This window comes from Polistes canadensis, unplaced genomic scaffold, assembly GCF_001313835.1.
Source record: "Polistes canadensis isolate GaletaPanama2010 unplaced genomic scaffold, ASM131383v1 scaffold_12, whole genome shotgun sequence".
NCBI lineage: Eukaryota > Metazoa > Arthropoda > Insecta > Hymenoptera > Vespidae > Polistes > Polistes canadensis.
This window is the reverse complement of record NW_014569559.1, coordinates 993,250-1,016,303: the sequence shown is the minus strand read 5'-3', so window position 1 is coordinate 1,016,303 and position 23,054 is coordinate 993,250. Positions and strand designations below refer to the sequence as shown.

General features: G+C 31.6%; 4 protein-coding genes across 7 annotated transcripts in view; 3 read left to right on the top strand and 1 right to left on the bottom strand.

The window, feature by feature from the left end:
• Positions 1-5,598, top strand: part of LOC106793281 (citron Rho-interacting kinase-like) — a 6,399-nt gene extending 801 nt beyond the window's left edge. Inside the window, exons 3-13 of the mRNA XM_014760084.1 lie at positions 177-421; positions 529-975; positions 1,090-1,222; positions 1,302-1,822; positions 1,917-3,380; positions 3,477-3,923; positions 4,009-4,361; positions 4,442-4,602; positions 4,677-4,889; positions 5,006-5,261; positions 5,358-5,598. Of these exons, the coding sequence (XP_014615570.1) occupies positions 177-421; positions 529-975; positions 1,090-1,222; positions 1,302-1,822; positions 1,917-3,380; positions 3,477-3,923; positions 4,009-4,361; positions 4,442-4,602; positions 4,677-4,889; positions 5,006-5,261; positions 5,358-5,466 (4,349 nt within the window). The 3' untranslated portion in view covers positions 5,467-5,598. The remainder of the gene's footprint in view (positions 1-176; positions 422-528; positions 976-1,089; positions 1,223-1,301; positions 1,823-1,916; positions 3,381-3,476; positions 3,924-4,008; positions 4,362-4,441; positions 4,603-4,676; positions 4,890-5,005; positions 5,262-5,357) is intronic.
• Positions 5,599-7,505: 1,907 nt separating this feature from the next.
• LOC106793252 (fatty acid synthase) lies at positions 7,506-17,074 on the top strand. Its single transcript, XM_014760041.1, has 20 exons — positions 7,506-7,818; positions 8,079-8,329; positions 8,434-8,665; positions 8,749-9,167; positions 9,331-9,621; positions 9,710-9,917; positions 10,007-10,167; positions 10,259-10,576; positions 10,681-11,186; positions 11,287-11,591; positions 11,689-12,090; positions 12,187-13,214; positions 13,288-13,523; positions 13,638-14,334; positions 14,418-15,249; positions 15,405-15,865; positions 15,949-16,200; positions 16,275-16,529; positions 16,604-16,771; positions 16,862-17,074. Exons 1-19 carry the CDS (start codon positions 7,635-7,637, stop codon positions 16,739-16,741), a joined length of 7,176 nt encoding a protein of 2,391 aa, XP_014615527.1. The 5' UTR covers positions 7,506-7,634; the 3' UTR covers positions 16,742-16,771; positions 16,862-17,074.
• Positions 17,075-17,615: 541 nt separating this feature from the next.
• LOC106793254 (peroxisomal biogenesis factor 6-like) lies at positions 17,616-19,931 on the bottom strand. 4 transcript variants are annotated; one of them, XM_014760044.1, is made up of 5 exons: positions 19,852-19,921; positions 19,702-19,749; positions 18,707-18,948; positions 18,340-18,606; positions 17,616-18,261 (listed from the first exon to the last, which is right to left on the bottom strand). In XM_014760044.1, exons 3-5 carry the CDS (start codon positions 18,940-18,942, stop codon positions 18,075-18,077), a joined length of 690 nt encoding a protein of 229 aa, XP_014615530.1. In that variant the 5' UTR covers positions 18,943-18,948; positions 19,702-19,749; positions 19,852-19,921; the 3' UTR covers positions 17,616-18,074. The 4 variants fall into 4 exon arrangements, with proteins under 4 accessions (XP_014615530.1, XP_014615531.1, XP_014615528.1 ...); XM_014760045.1 differs by lacking the exon at positions 19,702-19,749 and having other exon boundaries at positions 19,852-19,931; XM_014760042.1 differs by lacking the exons at positions 19,702-19,749; positions 19,852-19,921 and adding an exon at positions 19,094-19,693.
• Positions 19,932-20,559: 628 nt separating this feature from the next.
• LOC106793300 (protein orai-2-like) lies at positions 20,560-23,048 on the top strand. Its single transcript, XM_014760108.1, has 2 exons — positions 20,560-21,704; positions 22,389-23,048. The coding sequence occupies exons 1-2, from the start codon at positions 21,003-21,005 to the stop codon at positions 22,878-22,880; spliced, it is 1,194 nt and encodes a 397-aa protein (XP_014615594.1). The 5' UTR covers positions 20,560-21,002; the 3' UTR covers positions 22,881-23,048.
• The last annotated feature ends 6 nt before the right edge of the window (positions 23,049-23,054 follow it).

The window sequence follows — 23,054 nt, the reverse complement described above, 5'->3', positions numbered from 1 at the left end:
TCTATATAAACATTAATTATATATTATATTAATATCAATGTAAAGTATATTACTTTGATGTTATTAAGAATATAAATAATCAGAAAATATTTTTCAAAGTGCAGTTATATGGCAGATCATATTGTTATATGATCTTTGCTTCTATTGTGCATAATTATTCTTGATGAATTTTTTAGAATTGGAACGTCAAGAGAGAAGAGATTTAGAGAGTAAAGCTCTTGCTCTTATAAAAGATGCTAAGCGTAAATGGGAAAATGCAGAAAAAGAAAAAGTTGTACAACTTAATAAACACATTGATACTCAAACTACGCGCATCACAGAATTGTGTACTAGTAACAACGAAATGAGTTCCAGGTTACAGAGAATGGAGTGTGAACTTGAAACCGCTAATGCAGAATTACATAAACTTAGACTATTTCAGGTTTGTTATATGTTTTATAGAATTAACCTAAAATAATTTTTGTTTACTTCAAACAATAATATATCTTAGAATATTCATCATATTTTAAATACAATTTTTTATAACAGTTGCAATATAAGGAATCTTTAGCCAAAACCAGAGAGCTCAACCGACAGAGTGTTCAAGGGGTTGAAACAAAGTTAGAAGAAATAGCAAACCGTTCACATAATCAAATATCTGAATTACGTGCTAAACTAGATTTTGAAGTAGTAAAAAATACGGAATTAGAAAGTAAATTAAGAAATGAACAAGATTCTAATCATTGTCGTCAGTCGAGGCTCCACGTTGCTTTGGAACTCGCCCAGAATGAACTTAAAGATTGTCAAGAGCAATTACGTGCTTTACAAGCTACAATACCTGTGAGAGAGACTGAAATAGAAACTTTACGTAAACAGTTGCAAGAAAGAACCAAACAATTGGAAAATGTGCAGATATCGGAGCAAACTTTTACTAATATGCGAGAACAACTTGAAATGTTGAAGACAGAAAATGAACAACTTAAGGAACAATTGGAAGTAAGAATTAATTAAAAAATTATAAACATATTAAATTATACAATCATATTTTGGTTTACTTCATCTATCTGAATTATAGGAAAGTAATTGTTTATAATTGTCATTTGTTTATAGTCAACTAAATCTGATTTGAATGATACCATAGTAAATTTGGAACAGAATGAAACTCTTGCCTTAAATTTAGAACAAATTACACAAGACAAAGCTGTTTTGCAAAAAAGATTACAAGATTCTTTGGATAAGGAAGGTACGTTCTACATTATTTTTGGAACAGATAAATCTAAAAATTTGTATATTAGTTATTTTATTTGTTTATTTTTTTATAGAGGAACATTTACGTAAAGTTGGTAATTTGGAAGAACTATTGAAACGTTTGGAGCAGAGTGTTACTAAATTGGAAGCTGAAAATGCTAGTCTTAAAAAATCAGGGTTTACGGAATCAAACAGTAACGTGGTTTTTTCAGAAAATTTACTTGAAAAGAATTCACATTTACAAGAACAAGTGCAAAAACTCGAACAACAAATCGAAACTTTAAGAGAAAATGTTACTGCCGAACGACAAACAGTAAGGCAGACTCAAATGACTTTATGGAAAAAAGAAAAAGAGTTGTCCGATTCCAACTTGGACAAACGAATTGCGTTGAGAGAAGTAAAAACAGCTGAAGGTAAAATCAAAACGTTGCAGGAGGACAAGCAGAAGTTATTGGACAGAATAAATAATAAAACAAAAGAAGACGAAGAGAAGTCGAAAAAATTATTGAAAGAATTGGACAGCGCTAAAACATCTTTAAATGAAATAACAAAAGAAGCAACTAGAAATAAACTGCAAGCAGATTCAGCTCAAAGGGTAAAGATATTTACCCGTGGTATATTACACCACGTATATTTATATTCATTTAAATTTTAATCCTTTTTAATATTATTTTATATTATGTGCACAGGCGTTAACGCAAGCTAATCGCGAGATGGAAGAACTTCAGTCTACGAGTGCAGCATTACGAAGAGAGGTGGATGCAACGCGTAAACAATTGCGTGTGTATCAAGATCGCATAGACAGTCTGAATGCAGAAAATAAACGTTTGTCGCAATCCAGTATGAAAAATAACGAAGACAAAGTAGCATTGGAAATGAAAATAGAAAAATTAGAACAGGAAATAAATGGTTACGAGCTTAACATCGAGCTTCTTAAAGAAACTTGTACGGTACTTGAGGAACAATTAACGGATTACGAAAGATTAACGAGTGATCATGAAACTCGAGAGAATATGTTGATTCAAGATAAAATGAAGTTACAAAAAGATTTAGAAACTGCGGAAGGAAAGTTACGTACATTGCAAGCAACGCTAAACGAAGAAAACAAATTGAAATTGACGGCAGAACGTAATGTCGAAAAATTAGAGGTGGAAGTAAATGATCTGGAAAGTGAAAGAAATAATTTAATTGCTCAAAGAGATCAATATAAAAAGTTGGTACAAGAGTTGACGGTACAGGTTGAATCTTTGAGTATGAAATGCGGCGATTTAGAATGCGATTTATCCGAAATGCAACGCGCACTTGAAAATGCTAAAGCGGAAGCGATAATAGTCAAAGAAGAAAGTAGCCAACACTTAACGAGTTTACACGAATTAAAGGAAATCAATTATACGTTAATGGGAGATTTACAAAATAGCATAGACCTGAATCAAGATCTCAGATGTAGAATAGCAGAAATGGAAAATGTTTTAGCTGAAATGAGACAATTCTATCAAGAGAGAGAAGTTAAAGCTGAAAGTACTCGACAGCAGCAGGCTAAATTAATAGATTATTTACAATTGAAGTTGGAAGAATCTGGTAAGAAAAAGAAGACAATGTGCGACAAAATTCTTGGTACTAAACAAAAAGAAAATATTCCTCCTATCAGTACGAGCATGCCGATTGGATATCGCGAATTAGAAAATCAACTTACCAAAGAACGAGCCAAGGTGAAATCATTAACGGATCAATTATTAGCATATAAGGCTATGCATATATCTGCATCGGCACCTTCCTCGCCATCATCTCCAGAAATAAAAAGGCCTATGGCACACGTTACGGAAACGACTAATGACATTTTAACTAAACGTTTGTCGCCGCAGAGAATGGGTCATAATATTTCACATAGATTTAACGTAGCATTACCGATGCGTGCTGGAAAATGCTCTGGATGCAGGGATTCCATTCAGTTTGGAAAACGCGCAGCTATTTGTAGCGAATGTCAAATAATGGCACATTTGAAATGTTCATTATCCGTTCCTGCAACGTGTGGTCTTCCTGGAGATTTCAGCAAACAATTTAATAGAATTATGAAGGATAGAGATGATAGTATATCATCTTTGGGCGGCAGCGTTCAAACATTATCTATAGACCAACCGGATAAACCTGATACGGTAAATATTTTATTTAAATTGGTGATATTAAAGTTGATTAGATATAATTAAATATAAAGAATGAATATAATTTATTTGATTTGTATCGTTTTATAGAGTCCTCAAAATGTTCAAGATAACAATAGTGATGTTTCGATGGAAGGCTGGGCGAAAGTACCGGCACGATCTAAATCCTGTTGGGAAAGAAATTACCTGAGATTAGAAGAATCTCGTTTATGTATATACGACCATCAACCTTCCCCTGGAATGTCACCAATACATTGTTTAAATCTAAACGATAAAGAAGGTTTTAACATTGTGGAGAATATTCAAGAAGCTGAAGTAATTGGAACTGCAAAGTCTGATCTACCATTTATCTTTAGAATAGAATCCAATTCTTTAACAACTTGTTGGCCCACATCTAGACTGGATATTATGGCCTTAAATCAAACTGATAAAAAGAATTGGGTGAAAGCTCTTAAAATTGTTACTAGTCAATGTTCGTCTGTTAAATTAATGAAAAATGAAAAATATCAAACGGTACTTAAGTTAGAGAAACATCAGGTATTATTTTTTTATAATTATTACATTTCTTTCGATAATCCATTTGTTGAGTTTTGTTTACACAATATTTTTAATATACTTTCAGTTGGACATAAATTGTGCGGTAGATATGACGGAAGGAAATGTACTTTTGTTAGGTGCGGAAGAAGGATTATTTTCTTATTGTGGCACCAAATCGAAAATACTTACGATGATTCGTGGAGTGAAGAAAGTTCATCAATTGTCTTTACATCCTCCTTTAGACATAGCTGTAATGATAGCCGGCGACAATAGACAATTAGTGTATTGTTCTTTGAGACAATTAAAGAGCAATTCGCTCGCAGCCGAGTGTTCTAGGCCGGCGATAAATACGAAAGCTGTTTTGACGGGTTCCGAAAGTTGTCATTTCTATCAATTACAAGACTCGTTCATTTGTGCTGCATTTGAATCATGTATAATGTATGTTCCATACTGTAAATCTTTTTATTCTTCTTCTTCTTTTTCTCTTCTTATTATTATTTGATTCTTTTAATACATAGATTATTCAAGTGGATTGTCGAAGAGGATCGCGGAGGATTCGTTAAAATTCGTGAATTTGAAACACCTAAGCCTTGCAGCTGTGCTATATTTACGAAACATCGTCTCATTGTTGGATGTAACAAATTCTTTCAAATTGATCTCGATAATTATTATGTTGAAGGTAAGTGAAAGATAAATATTAATATAATATACAATTTTTAAACATATTAATTAAATATTAAAATTATTATACAGATTTTCCAGAGGAAGATGACAATTCAGTTAAGGCTACACTATCTGGTGTTGCAAGACTCGGTATTTTTCCAATTTGTGTTTTAAATGTGTCATGTAAATTTTCAACTGTTGAACTTTTGCTCTGTTATAATGAGTTTGGCGTGTTTGTTAGTGAAAATGGTAATAGAACACGAAGCATTGATCTAACATGGAGTCATTTACCATTTGCTTTTGGTAAAGCAAGATTTATATATATATATATATATATTTTTTATTTTTGTTTTTCTATTATTATTTGTTATAAAATACTTGTGGAAATTTACAACATGCTTTTACTTTTTATTTTTCAGCCTTTCGAAAGCCATATTTATTCATCATACATTTTTCATCAATAGAAATAATCAAATTAGATGCAGAAGCATTTACATTATCATCGAAAACTCCAGAAAGAACTCTGATAGAATTTTCAAGCATACGATATTTAGGTGTAACTAATTCAAAAGGAATTTATATTGCTTCCGTTAATTCTTTTCTCGTGTTATACAAAATAGAAGGTTCTTTCAATCTACCTGATCTAAATGGCAGTATTACGAGCTTAGATACGTCGTACGTTTTTATTTTATTTTTTCAAAATACAGATATTCGCGAATTGCTTATTTCTTATTTTGTAAGATACTTTTTTACAATTTATTTCTCTTGTAGGGCGCAGGACGACGAAAGTACTTCAGAATTCAGTTTTACTTCAAGTCTTATGGAAGCTTTGGATGGTCAAGGAAAGAAAGTACACTTTGTTGATGTTTCTAAGGATTAAAATAATTACTTAATTTTATATAATATATACATATAAATATATGTGAATCAAATTTGGATAGCGTACATACATAGAATATATTTATTTGAATTTTATGTTCATCATTAATTAATTATTATTTGCTTCCGGGAAAAATATGCTATTCGTTTGTTTGTTTATTATTATTATTATTATTATTATTATTATTATTATTATTATTACTATTACTATTATTGCTATTTTGTCACTCTTTTTATTATCATAAGATATACATGCAGATTTACGTAACAAAAAAATTATACAAAGAAAAGAAACTTGTTTTGCAAAGCAAACTCATCAGATATTCTTCTATTGTTCACGGATTTAACTTATTAATATTTAATAGTATTGTAAATTATAACTTTATATGTTATATAACGCGTAAACTAACAAGTTTAACGAGACGCGTATTAAAGAAGTACAAAGTAAACGCGGTACAATAATTATTGGTACTATTTAATCAAATATTATATAGAAAAACTAAAAGATATTTTGCGATTGTTTATAAATGTATGTGTATGTGTCTGCGCGAGTGTGTGTGCGTGATTGTGCGCGTGCATGTGTATATATATATGCATACATAAATATATATAATAATAACATAATATATTAATAACGCTAGAGAGACGTTTAATAAAATAAAAATAGTCTTTAATTTTGTAATTTAATATAAGCTATACTATTGATATACAATAAAGATATTCATTGTGTTTTGTAAATACCATATATACGTGCAAATTACTTATTTTCAACAATTTATTGTTTAAGAATGAGACAGGACGAGGTGGAAAATTTAATTGAGGATAATAAGATAAGTTTTGAGCATAACATACGAGAGTGGGTTGAAAAGTTTTGAGCCTACCACGAGAAGTACTGAAAAATTTTGTTCGAATAACGTTTAATGCTTAATATTGTTTTCTTTTTTTCTTATTAGTTATTTTCACACATGTATTGTTAATATTTCATTAATGATTTTATGAATTGATCATGAATTTAATCGACGCGTGAAACATTCATTTGAACGTATCGCAGATGTTAAAATGCAGTATTCGTGAAAGAGCGTAAGAATATTAATTAGAAGGAAATGTAATGTGTAATTAACATCTATATGTATTATGTAAAATGTTAAGATATCCGGTAACCCTTGACATTTGGTTTATAATGATAACATGTGCTACGAATATGTATTAAGTATTATGTTATATTTGATGAAACACAAAAGTAGACGAACGAAAAGAATTTTATTTCTTTATTTTTTTTCTTTTTTTTTTTTTTTTTAAATATTTTACTTTTAATATTTATATGGTTGCTTTCATCGTTTCAATTGTAGGATGCATTCTTGAATAAGAATTTTTTGTTCGTGTTCATTTCGAAAATACGTGGTATCAAACCTACTATACTAACTAAGAGATACCAAAGCTTCTCTGATAAAAAAAAGAGATTTAAGTAAGATAATAAAATAAATATATTCTAGCATCAAATATAGTTGGGGGTTCTAAAAAGAAAATGTAATTTATGAATCATTCATAAATGCTGTTACGTTAACGACCATTTACGTCATTAACACCTTCGTGCGTACATGTTTAAATCTACCATAGTCGGATTTTATAAAGAATCGAATGAAAAATATAAAATATCTTTTTCTGTGTATCATCCCCTGCTTTTTATTTCGGTTAATCGAATCTTCGATCGAATTAAACGAATTTACATTAATATATTAATTGAATTAACGCATTTATTGATATTTCGCATATAAAAAAAAGAAACTGAAAGAAAAGAAAAGGAATGTCTAACAATGAAAACAAACGCAAATAACGTCGTTTTACCTAATCAGAATAAAAAGATATATTTGAACCTAAGAGTCACCTTTCTATTGATTTATATTAAAATAAATTCAATGGAAATTAGCAAGACTACGCATTTGCTTACGTGATAGGATGTAGTTATTGAAATAAGGGGGGTCAAGACATTGTTATAAAAAGAATGCGCCGTTGACGATTTTAACAATTGTACGAGAATAGTTAATTTCAGTTTCAATTACAGTTCCCAAGTTATATAGTTTATGTTCAAGTTTAAATTTAAGTTTCAGTTTATTATTTTTATACTTTATTTTTTAACGTAAGAAATACAATAAAAAAAAAAAGATCATCATGAGTGATGAATTCGATAAGCCGTACAGATACTTCAAATATGAAACTCCAGAACCGGGCGAAGAAGTTGTTGTTTCCGGAATCTCTGGTAGATTTCCGGAATCCGAAAATGTGGAAATATTGAAGGAAAATATTTTTAATCGTAAAGATTGTATCACGGATGATGAACGTCGTTGGGCATTAGGTATTGAATATTATATACACATGATATTAGGGTCAATTAAAAGTTCGTGCGTTTATAGTGTTGTTTCAGATAGTGTATTAATTTGAGGTCAAATAAAATTACTTTATATATGCAAGTGAAATATTAATAATAATAATACAAAAAAACGCACTTTTAAACTTTTGATTCATCCTAACATAATATATCTATTTGATCGATCGTGTACAATTGATTGGCCAAAGAGAGTTAATATTAAATCAATTAATATTTTATTTAATAAGATCATCCGGAAATTCCAAAACGACATGGAAAAATAAACGACATTGAAAAATTCGACGCAACATTTTTTGACATCGAGTATAAGCAAGCCCATACCATGGATCCTATGTGTAGAATGTTACTCGAGCATGCTTACGAAGCTATAGTGGATGCTGGGATTAATCCAAAAGAATTGCGTGGAAAGAGAGTATCTGTAATCATAGGTTCATGTTTCTCCGAATCCGAAAAAACATGGTTCTACGAGAAAATGCAAGTAAGTGAAACGATTAATAAACGATCACTTCTATGATTATACGCTGTTACTTGATTACTATAAAAAAAAAAAAAAAAAAACGTAATATTTGTCTTTAACTATAGGTAAACGGATATGGTCTCATGGGTTGCAGCAGATCTATGTTGGCGAACAGAATTTCACAGTGGTTGGGTGTAACTGGATTATCATATACCATAGATACCGCATGCAGTTCGAGTATATACGCGATGGAACATGCTTACAAATCAATACGTTATGGACAAAGTGATTATGCGATCGTCGGTGGATCTAATCTCTGCCTTCATCCATTCGTGTCACTGCAATTCAGTCGTTTAGGTATTGATAACGGCCAACATGAATAAGTGTTTTACATTTATTTATCTTTACTTTTTCACAAGAACAATTTTCCTTTTCGATAGGTGTATTGTCTCGCGAAGGTATATGCAAATGTTTCGACAAAGATGCAAATGGTTACACGCGTAGCGAAGCGGTCGCTGTAGCATTTCTGCAAAAATCTCGAAATGCGAAGAGAATTTACGCTACGTTTTCACACGCGAAAACTAATTGCGACGGTTACAAGGAAGAGGGAATAACGTTTCCATCCAGCGAGAGACAGAGTATTCTTCTCGAAGAGTTTTACGAGGAATGTGGTATACCACCGAAAGACGTCCATTACATCGAAGCTCATGGTACCGGAACGAGAGTTGGCGATCCCGAAGAATTGAATGCCATTGATATAGTTATGTGTAAAAATAGAACTACTCCTCTTAAAGTTGGTTCTATAAAATCAAATCTTGGTCATACTGAACCAGCCAGTGGAATTGTATCCCTTGTCAAGGTAAACAATATTCTTTAAACCCATAACGGCCATACCTCAGTCTAATGTAACCTAGTTACCATATACTAGTCACTCTGTGTGGCTGTTAAGGGTTAAACCTAAATGCCTAACGTTTTATATTTTTTATTCGTTCATCACATTAATTATTTTCAATATTTTGTAGGCAATCATAACATTGGAGACAGGTATAATAGCACCGAATATTAATTTTATAAATCCACGCGACGATGTGGATTGTTTTAAAGAAAACCGGATAGTGGTTGTTACCGAACCGACACCGTTGGAAGGTTCATACATAGGAATTAATTCATTCGGTTTTGGTGGTGCCAATGGTCACGTTTTACTTCAATCACATCCGAAAACTAAGGTCAGAAAATTGCCTAACGATGGTTTGCCTAGACTCGTAACTGTTTCTGGACGTACCGAAGAAGCAGTAGAAACCTTATTGAATCGAGTACGTTAAACAAATATAACAAATTTTCTTTTTTCTGTGTTAAAAACACATTATTACGTAATATTTTTCATATATATTTTCTTGATAGATCGAGAAACCACCGGTAAACGTTGAATTTATACGTCTTTTCCATGATATTCATCGTGAAGAAATATCAGGCCATATGTATCGAGGCTACGTGATAGCAAGTCTTAAAACAACCAACAAGAATAAAAGGGAAATAGAGAAGTATTCTGATATTAAGAGGCCAATATGTTACATATTTTCTGGATTGGGCTCGGAGTGGCCTGGAATGGGTAAGGATATTTTATTTCTTTTTTTTTTGTTAATCTTATATTTCATAAATATTGAAATTATATAGTACAAATAATTGGAAATTGATTAGGTCAAGCTCTGATGAGGTTCACCGTGTTTGCCAAAGCGATAGAGAAATGCGACGCCGTGTTGAAACCTCGCAAATTGAATATTTATGATATTTTGTCTAAAAAGGACAACAGTATATTTGACAATGTCTTGCACTCGTCCGTTGGAATTGCTGCGGTTCAGGTAATGTCCGATAAATATTTTCTTCTATAAAATCTGAAAGAGAAGGAGGGAGGGAAAGAGAGAAAGAAAGAGAAAATGAAACATTTTACAGATCGGCTTGGTAGATCTTCTAACTGCCGTGGGTATAACACCGGACTACATAATCGGACATTCGATCGGTGAACTTGCTTGTGCGTACGCAGATAAATCTTTGACCCTTGAGGAAGTAATATTGGCAGCTTATTCGCGAGGAGTGGCCCCTATACAAACAAAAATACCATCTGGTTCTATGGCAGCGGTGGAAATTGGTTATAAAAATCTTAAACAATTGTGTCCTGCTGATGTAGACGTAGCAGCTTACAATGGACCTGACAGTTCTATCGTTAGCGGACCGACTGAATCTATAAAAGCATTTGTTAAAAACTTGAAGGTTCGTTTGAAATTAACGGAAATATAATATAATATATATATATATATATATATATATATATATATATATATATATATTTGTATATATCACGTTATGTTTAACAGGCAAACAAAATTTTGGTGAAAGAAGTGTCATGCGGTAATGTACCTTATCATAGTCGTTATATCGCACCAGCTGGACCGAAACTTTTGTCATATTTAAAAGAAGTAATACCAGTAGCGAAACCTCGAAGCGAAAAATGGCTTAGTACTTCGGTACCACGCAACGAATGGTCGACTTCAGCTGCTAGACTCTCGTCGGCCGAGTATCATACCAATAGCTTGTTGAAACCTGTATTTTTTGAGGAAACCTTAGCCCTTATCCCGGACAATGCTGTTACCATTGAAATCACACCGCAAGCTACGCTATCAACGATTTTGAACAAATCATTGAATTCAACTGTAACGAATATTGAATTAATTCAAAAAGATCACACAGATAACGTAGAAGTTTTTCTACTAGGATTAGGAAAGCTTTATAATATTGGTCAACAACTTGATCTTGCTAAATTATATCCACCTGTAGAATTTCCGGTCAGTCGAGGTACTCCAATGATATCCCCTTTGATAAGGTAAGATTCATAAGAATTATGTGAAAAACATGGAAATCTGCTAATTCATTTGAAAGTTGTATGAATGTAATGTAAAAGTTTAATATTCCGACGTGTTCAGATGGGATCATTCGAGCAACTGGTACGTAACGTCTTTCAAAATACAAGAGAGAATAGTTTCCGGAGAACGAACGATTGATGTAACAATAATCGATGAAGATTTTGAATATACAACCGGTCACAATATCGACGGGAGAAATTTGTTCCCCGCTACAGGATATTTAGGTTTAGTTTGGGAAACTTTGGGCATGATGATAGGACAGTTGTACACGGAAGTGCCCGTTGTCTTTAGAAATATTAAATTTATTCGAGCTACCACCATTCCCAAGGAAGGCAAAATTGAAATGACTGTAATGATTCAAAAAGGTAATTTACTTTTTTAATTGTGTGTGTGTTGCTATATAATTTATAAATTATATTTAAAAGTAATTAAATATACGTCTGTCGATCTATAAATGAATAGGTACCGGTAATTTCGAAATAATCGAAGGAAATACTGCTATTGTTACCGGAAACATTCGTGTTTCGGATGATATTACGAAGGAGAAATTACCGAATTATGTGAGAAAAGATGATATTAAAGACGAAGAAATATTAACGGCGAAAGATATTTATAAAGAGTTGAGGCTACGTGGTTACCAATATACCGGTTTGTTCCGAAGTATTGTCAGTACAACAATCGACGGACTCCAAGGATATATTGAATGGAAAAAAAATTGGGTAGCGTTCATGGATAACTTATTGCAGATGAAAATTCTCATGTTTGATACTAGAGGTTTATTCGTACCGACTGGAATTAAAAAGATGATAATAGATACTAAATATCATCAACAATTTATCCGTTCTTTGCCTCTCGAACAACAATGTAAATACTTATATAGTTAATGTAATTTGAAGTTATATAAATAATTCCTTTACTCGCCAATTATTTATACTAAATAGCGCAATTTTCTTATTTCAGATATACCCGTACAATATTGTAAAGACCTTGACGTGATTATAGGAGGGGGTATAGAAATCCATAATATTTTAGCTAATGCGATTGCTCGAAAGAAACCTATCGGTGATCCAGTTATCGAAGAACATAAATTCGTAGCTCATCGCGACAATGAAGTAATGACGTTCCGTGATCTATTAACATTTTCTGTTCACATTTGTTTAGAAAATGTACCAAACCTGATGGTGAAAACAATTGAACTAATCGATGAAAATGATAATATATCAGAAAGGAAACTTGCTTCCCCGTTAATTTCCGACATTTTAGGAAATTTACCATTAATTCAGGCAAACGTTAATATATTTGCACCAACACAGAAATTTACCGAAGAAGAGATCCCTGAAAATATCAACGTTTTAGAACTGAAAAAGTTACAATTTGATGATTCCGCGTTATTAACGATTGGATGTAATTTATTAAGCGCGAAAAACAACGACAAGTTGAAACAGCTTATAATGGCAACTAAATCGCAATGTTTTATTTTGTCACGTGAAAATATTAACGCGCCGTTGAATTTATCGATCTTGAAGGAATTAAAATTAGGTTTAATAGCAGAGAAACGTACTTCCGACGAATCTTACGTATTGTTAAGGAAGCTAAGTAATGAAAATGTAAATATATTAGTCTGTCACGTTGACAGCAATGAATATAACTGGTTGGAAAAAGTTAAAACTGCTATCGATAAAAAAATAGAAGAGGATAACAAGGAATTAAAAGTGATACTCGTTGAAGAAGGAAATTTCGAGTCTGGTCTTTTAGGATTCATAAATTGCTTACAAAAAGAACCTGGCTGTGAAATATACCGAGCTGTATTAATTCAAGATTCTAAAGCACCGAAATTTTCTTTAGATTTACCATTGTATTCCGAACAAATCGACCTGAATCTTACCGTCAATGTTCTAAGATCAGGAAATGTTTGGGGATCGTATAGGCATTTCTTACTTCCACCCCCCGAGAGTAAACCATCCTTTCATGGTTTAATTAGTCAATTGGTACGCAAAAATATTTATTTAATTAATTTATTAATAAAATATCACGAATTAATAAAATCATATTTTTTAACAGGTACGCGGAGATTTAAGTTCGCTATGTTGGGTTCAAGGGATATTTACACCTAATAATAAAAAACTTACTAAAATTCATTATGCTTCGTTGAATTTCAAAGATATCATGTTGGCAACAGGTAAACTGGCAGTGGAAATAATAACGGACGACAGAAAATTATTAGATTATTTACTTGGTTTTGAATATAGTGGAATATCTTGGAAGGGTGAACCTATTATGGGATTTGCTTTTAGCAGGTGAACTCTCATGACAAATGATCGAATTATTGATATTTAATATAATATATATACGAGGCATCCTGTAAATCCTACAAATTTAATATGAATACGATTATTTTGTTGTTTGTTTAGATGTCTATCAAATTATACTGAACCCGAACAATTTACTTCATGGTTAATACCTAAACATTGGAGTTTGGAGGAGGCAGCGACAATTCCATGTATATACAGCACATGTATTACTGCTTTTTATTTATGTGGAAACATACAAAAAGGAAAAAAAATACTTATTCATGCAGGAACCGGTGGTATCGGTCAAGCCGCTATTAATTTAGCACTTTACGAAGGTCTTGAAATATTTGTTACCGTTGGTACACCGGAAAAACGTGCATTCATTAAAAAAATATTCCCGAGTATCGATGACAATCATATCGGAAATTCTCGAGATACCAGCTTCGAACAAATGATTTTACGTGAAACCAATGGCAAAGGTGTAGACTACGTTCTAAACTCATTAGCGGAAGAGAAACTTCAAGCATCTTTGCGTTGTTTAGCCGAAGGAGGACAATTTTTAGAAATCGGAAAGTTCGATATAGCCTCTAATAATACCATAAACGCGGACTTGTTTAAGAAAAATATCTCTTTTCACGCCGTTATGTTAGATAAAATAATTAATTCAAATAATTTTACATTAAAGAAGGAAATCTTTGATAAAGTTGCGGAATTGATTGACAAAGGTGCCGTCAAACCGATCACAAGACAAATCTTTCAGAAGGAACAAGTAGAAGAAGCAATTAGATTCATGGCGTCTGGAAAACATATAGGAAAAGTAAGTCGACGTTTTTTGTTTGAATATTATTTGACTATAACCATCTTGAATGATAAATTTCCGTTTTATACAAAATTTCGCAGATACTCATACAGATCCGTAAGGAGAGTGACCCACCGGATATGACAATTAATACTATACCTACTTATTTATGTGATCCGAATAAAAGTTATATAATTATTGGTGGCTTAGGAGGTTTTGGCTTGGAATTAATCGATTGGATGATTCTTCGACATGCTAAAAATGTTGTCATTACATCACGAAATGGCCTAAAGAATGGTTATCAACGTATGAGAATTAGAACATGGGAAAGTTACGGAGTTAATATAAAGATCCTTGTTAATCTCGATGCTAGTAAACGAGAAGATTGCGAGCTTATATTGAAAACAGCGATAGATCTAGGTCCTGTCGATGGTATATTCAATTTAGCAGTTTCATTGAAAGATAGTATTTTTCAAAATCAAACTGTAGAAAGTTTTGAAGAATCTTTCAAAGGTAAGGCTTGGCCGACGAAACGTTTGGACGAGATTAGTAGAAAACTTTGTCCGAATCTTCGACACTTCGTTGTTTTCTCTTCTGTTTCGTGCGGAAGAGGAAACGCCGGTCAAACGAATTATGGTATGGCTAATTCCGTTATGGAAAGAATATGTGAGAAAAGAGTAGAAGAAGGTTTACCCGGATTAGCTATTCAATGGGGTGCGATTGGAGATGTCGGTCTTGTCGCAGACATGCAGGATAATGATAAAGAAATGGTTATTGGTGGTACCCTGCAACAAAAGATATCATCGTGTCTAAAAGAACTCAATAACTTTTTATTACAAGATAAACCCGTAGTTGCTAGTATGGTAGTCGCTGAAAAACGATTAGGCTCCTATGATGTAAATAATTGTGTAGATTGTGTCCTAAACATTATGGGTAAGTCTAATCTATATTATTATTATTATTATTATTATTATTATTATTATTATCATTACTATTATTATTATTATTAATCTTAATTATTTCATTTCGTTTCGTGATATGCTCTTATTTATTAATTATCTTTATCTTCTTAACTCGTACGATTACAGGTATTAAAGATTTGAAGACTGTCAGTCAACAAACTTCCTTGGCTGAACTTGGAATGGATTCTATGATGGCTGTAGAAATAAAACAGACATTAGAGCGTGAATTTGAAATCTTTCTTAGCGCTCAAGATATTAGAAATTTAAACTTCGCCAAACTCATTGAAATGAATAATAAAGATAACAATAAAAGTAATAGCGATGATAAGAAATCCAAAGAAACGTTGTCTATTACAAAAATGTTAATGCAATTGTTCGGTGAAACGTTAAAAAATGATTTAATTTTGCCACTTAAAACTAATCCAGAGGAAGGTCGGAAGGAAATATTTTTCATTCCAGGAATCGAAGGGTATAGTGCTGTTTTCAAGCATTTAGAACCGAAAATTAAGTCGCCTGCGACTTCTTTCCAATTGGCTTCGCGTTGCGACTTAACAAATATTTCAGACATGGTCAATTTCATTTTACCGGTAATTCATTAAAAATGAAATATATATCATCGAAGTTTAATGTAAAATCACATTAACGTGATGTATTATTTTATATATTATAGCATATGTTAAAGAAACTTAACAATCGACGAGATTTTACTATAGTGGGATATTCATTTGGAACGGTAATTTCCCTTGAACTCGCACGACAATTAGAACTCAGAGATTTTAATGGCAAGTTAATATTAATAGACGGTTCTCCTCTTCACATGAAAGGAATGGTAAACCGTATATATTCGACATCAACCAAAGATTTGGAAACGAACATTTTGATTGGTATAACTGATTCGATTGATTCCTCTATTACCGAACAGGTTTGTATGTTTTTTATTTTTCTTCTTAATATTTTTTACATTTATCGTATTAATTCTAAAACATTACTTTTCAGATTGTACAAAAATTAGAAGAATTAAATACATGGGAAGAAAAATCATCTTTATTAATAAGCGTTCTATCTCCTAAATATAAGAAATTTTATACTGATCAAGAATGCAAAGATACTCTTAAATCATATTATATGAGAATAAAATCAATAATAAATTATAATATAGAATCAGCGCCATATTTAAAATCACCAATCATATTGTGCAAACCGTTAAACCCGTCTATGTATAACATGCCCCATGAATATGGATTACAGAATGTAAGTTACACAAATTTTTATATAAATTGTCAAAAGAAATGCTAATTTACTATTAAATAATTTTATTTTCACAGGTGACTAAAAGCAAAGTAGAAGTATATACTATAGAGGGCAATCATATTACGATGCTAGAAGATGAGAAACTTGCAAAGATAATTAATGATGAATTAATAGAGGAGGATCTTGAAACGCCTGAATCAAATTCCAACTAAATAAAATAAATAAAAACAAAATGAATAAAAGTAACACATAATATATTTACCTAATATTATCAAATTGTTTAACTTTCATTAGTTTTATTTATATTCTGTATAATTTTCTAATATTTATAGGATAAGGTTGCTTGAGGTCCGAAAAAATAGGGTGCATTCAAATTTCAAAGGTGCTGGTAATGTCTCGCTCTGTTTTGTCGACAGTTAGAAAATAATGTACGACGAACCTATCGAATGTTTATTTATTCTTTCCAAATGACGAAATTACGATTTTATTTTTGTAATTCATCCTGTATGGCAAATTAAATCGACAAATTTATGAATATAAAAGATCATTTTTCTTTTTGACTTATTTATTTTATCACTAATATTTGCACATAGAGGGGTATACTATTAAAAGATTATACAATATAATGATAGATATAATAAAACGAAGACAAAGGAATATGATAGAGCTGAATTCTGTAATGTATGAAGAAATAGCATAAAATTCTATTTTATATTCGAATCGTTTTTGTTTTTTTCTTTTTATATATATATATATATATATATTATGTAATCGTTATATGAATGAAACAATAATAATAATAAGCAAGAAACGAACAAATATTATACTTAATACCGCAAGAACAATCTATTAAGAATGATGTTTATTATGTTCGCCGAAATGAAACAGACCATACTTTACAGGTTTTGCACATCAAATTCAATTTTTTGTGAATACAATTGACCCTTCTGCAAAACAAATTCAAACTTTGGCGAATTAAATTTTCATCTAATATTCAGATAATTAATTTGTTCAACAAATCATTCAAATTATTTTTTAACAGCAAAATTACTATAATTTTTCCAAGGCATAAGACACAAAATTTTAATACATAAATAATTTTGTATTTTTTATAATAAATTTACATTATATTTGTTCTTTTTTTAATACAAAAGCTTAAAAAAAGAAATTTGGAATGCAAGACCTGTATATTTCGAATTATGCAAAACCATTAATTATTGCATAATATGCGCGTAGACGTGTATAGGCTATATCAAAAGTGTGTGGAGAAAATGAGATAATAAGAAGAAAATATCAGATATAAAGAAAATGATGTTCGCTTGGCTGGCTACTTTTATCGCATAAATCAACCAACGAAGTGGTTGAAATTCATACTATTTGATTGTATAAACATTCACTTACTTGTTTATTTGAAAATAAGATAAATTAATCACAATATAGCTAAGTCCAATGAAATCAATTTGAATTAAAATCTTTTATCGCGAGCTAAAAATATTTTTTGACGCATCAGTTTGTTAAGTAATAAGAAATATTTAAATATGTATTTCATAATTCCATTGGTTCGAACGAGTTTGTTTGATTTAAATCAGGTATACCATCGCTGTTGTTATTGTTGTTATTATTATTGTCATCTGACGCGTTAGAAGCTGGCGTGGGAATATCTCTCGTAGGTAAAATACGAAGATGTTTGCTCGGTGGTTCCCAAAGAACTAATGCCATAGATGGCCTTTCCCTGAAAATATAAATTGTAACTGTTCTAATATCTATATATGTATTCATATATCAAATCATTATTTCATAGTTAATTTACAATTTGGATAAAAGAGTCGTTGGTAGAATAGATTCGTGTTGTATTCTTTTGAGTTCTTCTGATAAAACTAATCTTGGAGTTTTTATATTTTCAGAATCGACCACGTTGGTTGTTTCAATATCCATCTCTACGTTGGAATTTTCAAATTGAGCATTCGCCATTGACGTAGATGGTACAGGATCTTGTGAATGATAACTCGAACTGATATGTAAATCTTGAAAGTGTGCAGCCATTTTTTCTTCCGTTATTAATTGCTTTGTCTTTCTGCTATCAAAGCGACAAATAATGCACATTACTTTATCAATCAAAAAAATAGATCTCTTATTCAAGTTGACGGTATTAAAAAAATACCAAAATGAACATTTACATGTCAAGTACATCCGGTGTTTCTAATTTTCTTTTTTGATGTAGGTAGGACGTAACATTTTGTTCGCCTGTAAATCTGATCAATTCTGATTGTTGTACAGATGGTACGCTCCAAGATATGGATAAGGGTAATACTTGAGGCATTTGCGTCCAAGAACCGACTTGCTGAGAGGTACCCTGCTGTATTATCATGTGTTGAAATATCGATGGCGGAGTATGCAGATGTGTACCTCCCATTGTATTCTACAGTAAAAAGAAAAAAAAGGAACAAAGGGAGAAAAGAAAGAAAAAGCATTTATTTAAAATACGACATTTCTAACTGAAATTAACGAATAACGAAACAAGCAAGTTGTTTTAAGTAATTCCTTAAATATTTGAAGTTACTTACTGTCATTTGGAACAATTAAGTAAAAACGCTTGAACTTTTATATTTCGAACTTAATCTTATAGCGACGATATACACGAAATAAGATATTACATTAAGATGATTATCGGAAAATAATTTAGATCGTTCAAATTAGTGAGAAAAAAAATAGTTGAAAGTTAAATTTTAATTGTAAACTCGTACAAGTGACGCTAACCTTAGCACTTTTTTGTATACACAAAAAAAATATTGATATTATTTCTTCTTTATGAATGTATTAAACATTGAAGGAAAACATCAAAATAGAATAATAATAAATAAACGTTTAGATGTTAGGATTCTCTTTGTTATTGTTCGAGTATGTTTCTTTTTATCACTAGATGTAAATTTTCTTCTTCTAGAAAGATTGCGCAAATTCTATCCTCAAAGAAATACTTTTTTAATTCGACACGCGTTAGTTCGGTTTAATTTGTTGCACACGCACTATGACGAAAAACTGTGGATACAAATTATTTTGATAATTATTCTTAAATATTAACATAAAATGCACAATAATTATGATAATTATACAATACAGCAATAATAGAAACACAGCGTACGTTTACTCTCAATCAACGAACAGTACTACCAACCTTTGAAATTGACAACCATTTTCTTCAGCCGTAATTAAAAAATTTCCACTATTGAACCGAGCAAAATTTATACATTATTTACATATACGTTTGTGTGTATGCGTAAGTGTAAATGCAAGGGAAAAGGTTTCACATTTCCATCCTACTTACATTTCCTTGATCTTTAATAATCCACCCAAGCAAACAGGTATTCCAGATTAATAACAAATCTGTCTTAGGTAAAAAAGTCCCCTTTTTTATCTACCCAGATTCACTTTAGTTACTACCGGGACCACCAGTGAGCGATAGTAAATACACAACGCGATCACGATACACAATACTATCAAAGAATATAGTATTGTAAGTAGGATGGAAATGTGAAACCTTTTCCCTTGCATTTACACTTACTCATACACACAAACGTATAAGTAAATAATGTATAGATAGATAATTTTTTATGTTCCTCGATAAAATAATATAAATATGTTAATTAAAATCTCCATAAATCATAAAATTGTTCATTCGAGTATAATCATATGAACAATAGAAAATTTTAGATGCATTTTAAAATCGTCTCTCATTATAAGTTTATATTTATTTATTTACGATAGATGTTTTAAAAAAAATCCAATTGTATTATTCCATCGTAGGAAATCGGATTGATTACGTATGAATGTCGTGTAACGTTTATTACGAAGAAGAACGATTCTCCTTTTATAAATAATAATGTGATTATTTTCTTCGGGGTAAGTAGAAGTGGTGGTCTGGTTAGAATACAAATAGCCTTCGTTAGGTTTTTATTTACTCTCTTTCTCTTTTTATTTTCTTTGAATAGATCGTATAAAAAAAATAACGAGGAAAATCAGAAGGCATTTCCGTAGTAAACATTAGATATATGCATACTTATATAGGTATATGCAAATACTTACGTAGGTTTCATCGAATCTACCATATCCGAATGAATAGTGTGGAATAAACTTTTCGTTTCTGAAGGATAAAAGGATAAGAACGAAAAAGGAAGAAGGAGGAGGAGGATCAGCGTACTCGGTTATTATGCGATCGACATAGCTTGAAAACGATTAATACTATTGTTATGATTCAGAGATACATCGTGACGTAGACGTATACACTTAAGCACCGATCTATCCCACTAGTAGAGTCGTTCGAAGTAGTCGTAAAGAAGGGAGATCTTCTCAGTTTGCGTCTAAGTAGCGCCGAACTCGCTACCGATTGTAGAAATTTGTAGGTGTGGGTATTGTGTTAATGTGCGAAATGAAGAAAATGTGCTAACATTAGAAAATTCAAATTGATTGATTAACGTAATGTCGCGAGATAACTCAGGATCTATCGTTAAATCTAAAAGCGTAACAAGTTTAGATCGTATAGAATACGAGAAGGGGGCGAAAAATTATCCGGAAGAACTTGTAATCGGTAAATCGAATAAATCAACGCAAAGTGATATATCTCAATCAAATTGGAGACATAAATCTTATTACAGTGGATTGCAACAACAACAACAACAACAACAACAACAACAACAACAACAACAACAACAACTGCAGCAGCATCAGCAACAGCAACGTTCGACGTCTACGTTGCATTTGCCGAAGCATAATCAATATCAGATAAGCGAATCGAATTTTTCCAATTACAATCCAAAAAATAACACGCTTAACTCGGCGCAAAGCGAATTGATATTATCGGCTAAAAACAGAGCGAGCAAATATGTCACGTTGGATATGCGATCGAGCATTCCAGGAATACCTCCACCCTCCCATTTTTATCTGCCTTCAAATTCGAACAATTATGCTGGTACATCTGGGGGTATTGTACAACCTTGTAACACGTGTTGTTGCTCCTGCACTGGATCGCAAATTTCTCATACGAATGTACCACTCGTTACAACCCCTTCGATCGAGGAACAGGACGGACCGCAAGGACTTTCCTGGAGAAGATTGCACTTGAGCAGAGCAAAACTAAAAGCAACCGCGACTACGTCCGAACTTTTAAGTGGTTTTGCAATGGTAAACTTCTTTCCCATCTAATTAATGAATAGGAAAAATATCGTATCTCTTTATCTTTTTTCTTACAACATTCTTCACTTTATTTACTATGATGATTTCATAATAAATTACCGCTAATGACAAATCTTCAAATTGGTTTATTTTATTTATCATCAAAAATAGAGAAAACGTTGAAAATATGTTACTACGAACAAAGTCTCTATCATTCTAGCCGATTACACAACGTTTCCTGAAAATCATTAAATCAACATCAACGACAATTCCGTGTATGATCTTCAAGTTTGATCTCTGATTATGCAAGATGAACGCCGCTTTCTTCTATATATATATATTTCTTTATTATTAGTAAGAATTATTTTACGTTGAAAAATTCATTTTAATCGACATTAAGAGAAAAAGATAGCGGCAATGTGTGATTAAGCTTTTACCTACTCGACAATCATAAAAAGATTGACGCTCTTAGCACACCTTAGTCATATCACATGAATCTTAAAAAAGAAAAAAAAAAAACAAAATCTAAATTTAAAAAAATGAGAACTAATTAGAAGAATGAAAGAACGTAAAGATATTATAGTCTCATATTTCTTAGCTCATTTTGTTTCTTTTCTTTTTCTTTTTTTTTTTTCTTTTTCTTTCGTATTTCTCGTATCTATTAAATTTGCGTTGAATATTTTTCTGCTTCAGGTTGCAATGGTAGAACTACAAATAAATGATCCAACTGCGGTACCGGAATGGCTATTCGTTATGTTTGCGGTTTGCACGACGGTATTGGTATCAGTGCACATCTTTGCATTAATGATAAGCACGTATCTTTTACCAAATGTCGAAGCTATAAGTAAATTACAAGTGTCGCGTCTGGTAACAGAATCCCCGCACGAAAGAATGCGCGGCTTCATCGAATTGGCCTGGGCATTTTCTACAGTATTAGGATTGTTTTTATTTTTAGTAGAAGTAGCGATACTTTGTTGGGTCAAATTTTGGGATTATTCCTTCACCGCTGCTACTGCCAGTACTGTTATAGTAATACCTGTACTTATAGTATTCGTAGCCTTTGCCGTTCACTTTTATCATTCCCTCGTTGTTTACAAATGTGAAACATCGATATCGGATATGAAAGAATTAGAAAGTATCAAGCGAAACTTGGACAATGCAACAATCAATCATTCTACGGTGTAATAACGAATGCTAATAGATAATCTATTTTTTTTCTTTTCTTTTAAACAACGAAACTCTTTCCGACTTATTTCTTTTTTTTTTCTTTTTTTTTTTTTTTTTATAGAACCGAGTTAAATGTTCCTATCGAATCTAATAATTCCATTTTCGAGAACGATCGTTTCTAAACGTAGTAGT